General features: G+C 38.6%; 1 protein-coding gene across 1 annotated transcript; it reads right to left on the bottom strand.

The window, feature by feature from the left end:
• Nucleotides 1-287: 287 nt before the first annotated feature.
• On the bottom strand, nt 288-1010 carry LOC145665246 (uncharacterized). Its single transcript, XM_081732537.1, has one exon. The coding sequence runs from the start codon at nt 1008-1010 to the stop codon at nt 288-290; it is 723 nt and encodes a 240-aa protein (XP_081588663.1).
• Between the last annotated feature and the right edge of the window lie 512 nt (nt 1011-1522).

Raw genomic sequence — 1522 nt, 5'->3', positions numbered from 1 at the left:
TCACGACGCCAAACCAACACTCCTTGTTTCCACGCAAGTTTAATTGGTCGGAATACCGAAACATCTGCTGGTTGGAGGATTCTAGTAGCATTCGGATATAATGCGATCAGAATGATTTGCAGTTCGGAGCACTGAAAGGTAAGATGCGTTTTGTGATCATCAACGAAGAGAAGAACTGGAAATTGTGTTCCAGTTTTCACCAAAAAAGGATGTAGAATATTTCCTACAAATTCGAAAAATATTTCCGACTTCATCCACCCTGTATCACTACATCCGACCCCCATCCGTCAGGAATAGATGCAGCTATATCGGCCGGAAGTCTTATAATTGTATACTATCATTCGAGGACAAACTATGCCATTCGCTCCGAATGTGGAAAGTACTGTAAGTGATTGCTTTTCGTTTCCACTAAGAACTTCATAGACATTTTTTACTCCTTTTGGTGCCAATACCTTTTGACTTTTAGAACACAATTGAAAATTGGTTTCATCTACATTAAAAATTCGAGAAGGGTCTTTAACAACATCAAATATGTTCTTCTCCTTTAAGTACTGCTCAATTTCTTCAAACCATTTACAGATATTTGATTCACTAACACAGGCACTTGGCATAGTTACACTTTCCGATGTTCGTGTAGCTAGTATAGGATGTCTTCGGAGGGAAAGCTTTGTACCATCCTGTACCGGGCATATTATCCTTGAAAGGGCGCTTTTCCGCTGATGAGACTGTAGAAAAGTTTGAACACTTGATTGCACGTCTTCCTTTCGACGAGGAAATCCCTTCTTACTAGATTCTAACAACCAGTTAACTAACATAGTTTCTTCCTCTGCTGTTAATATGGGATTTGGACCAAAAGTGGTCTTTGATTGTCCTTTAAGGTGCCGTTGAAGTGTCGCCCGAGGAACATTGTATCGTCGGGCCGCAGTCTTAATTTTCTCGCCGTTTTCCACAGCATTGATGGCACCTGTTAGTTGTTCTTTTGTGTAGCACGATTTCCCTTTGTTAGGCATATTTTCTGAAGAAAAAGAAAATAAACATTAATTAGCATTTTATTTACTCTAATGTATTATACAAACAAATGCAAACATATAGAGAAGCTCTATGTGATTTGAACACTTTTTTTAAAAGAGCATCTATTACAGTTGACGAATGCGATTGCATTTTCTATCGTTCACCGTACCAAAACTCTCTATCAAACATGCCGACAAGATGCTCTCTACATGGTTTATGCCCTTTTAGCAATTAAGAGAGCAAGTAAATTTCGAAATAATCTGATGAGGAAAATTCTAGTTTGTTAAATCAACAGAGGGGTTTTGCTGTTTGACCAGATATTGAATGTTGGGAACTGTAAATTGCATTTAAATAATATTGGAAATGATTCAGCCCTCACTCAGCGCCGCGAACTAACTTGGGCAGCTACCTGAATTAAAACGCTGTGGTTAGTTTCTTAAAAGCCGGTATTAACAACAATGGCAAATGTGCTGAGTAATCACATCCGAGGCATCAACGCAAAAATTACCGA

The sequence above is a fragment of the Thermobia domestica genome, chromosome 11 (genome assembly GCF_964235325.1).
Source record: "Thermobia domestica chromosome 11, izTheDome1.hap1.1, whole genome shotgun sequence".
NCBI lineage: Eukaryota > Metazoa > Arthropoda > Insecta > Zygentoma > Lepismatidae > Thermobia > Thermobia domestica.
This window is presented reverse-complemented; position numbering and strand designations above follow the sequence as displayed.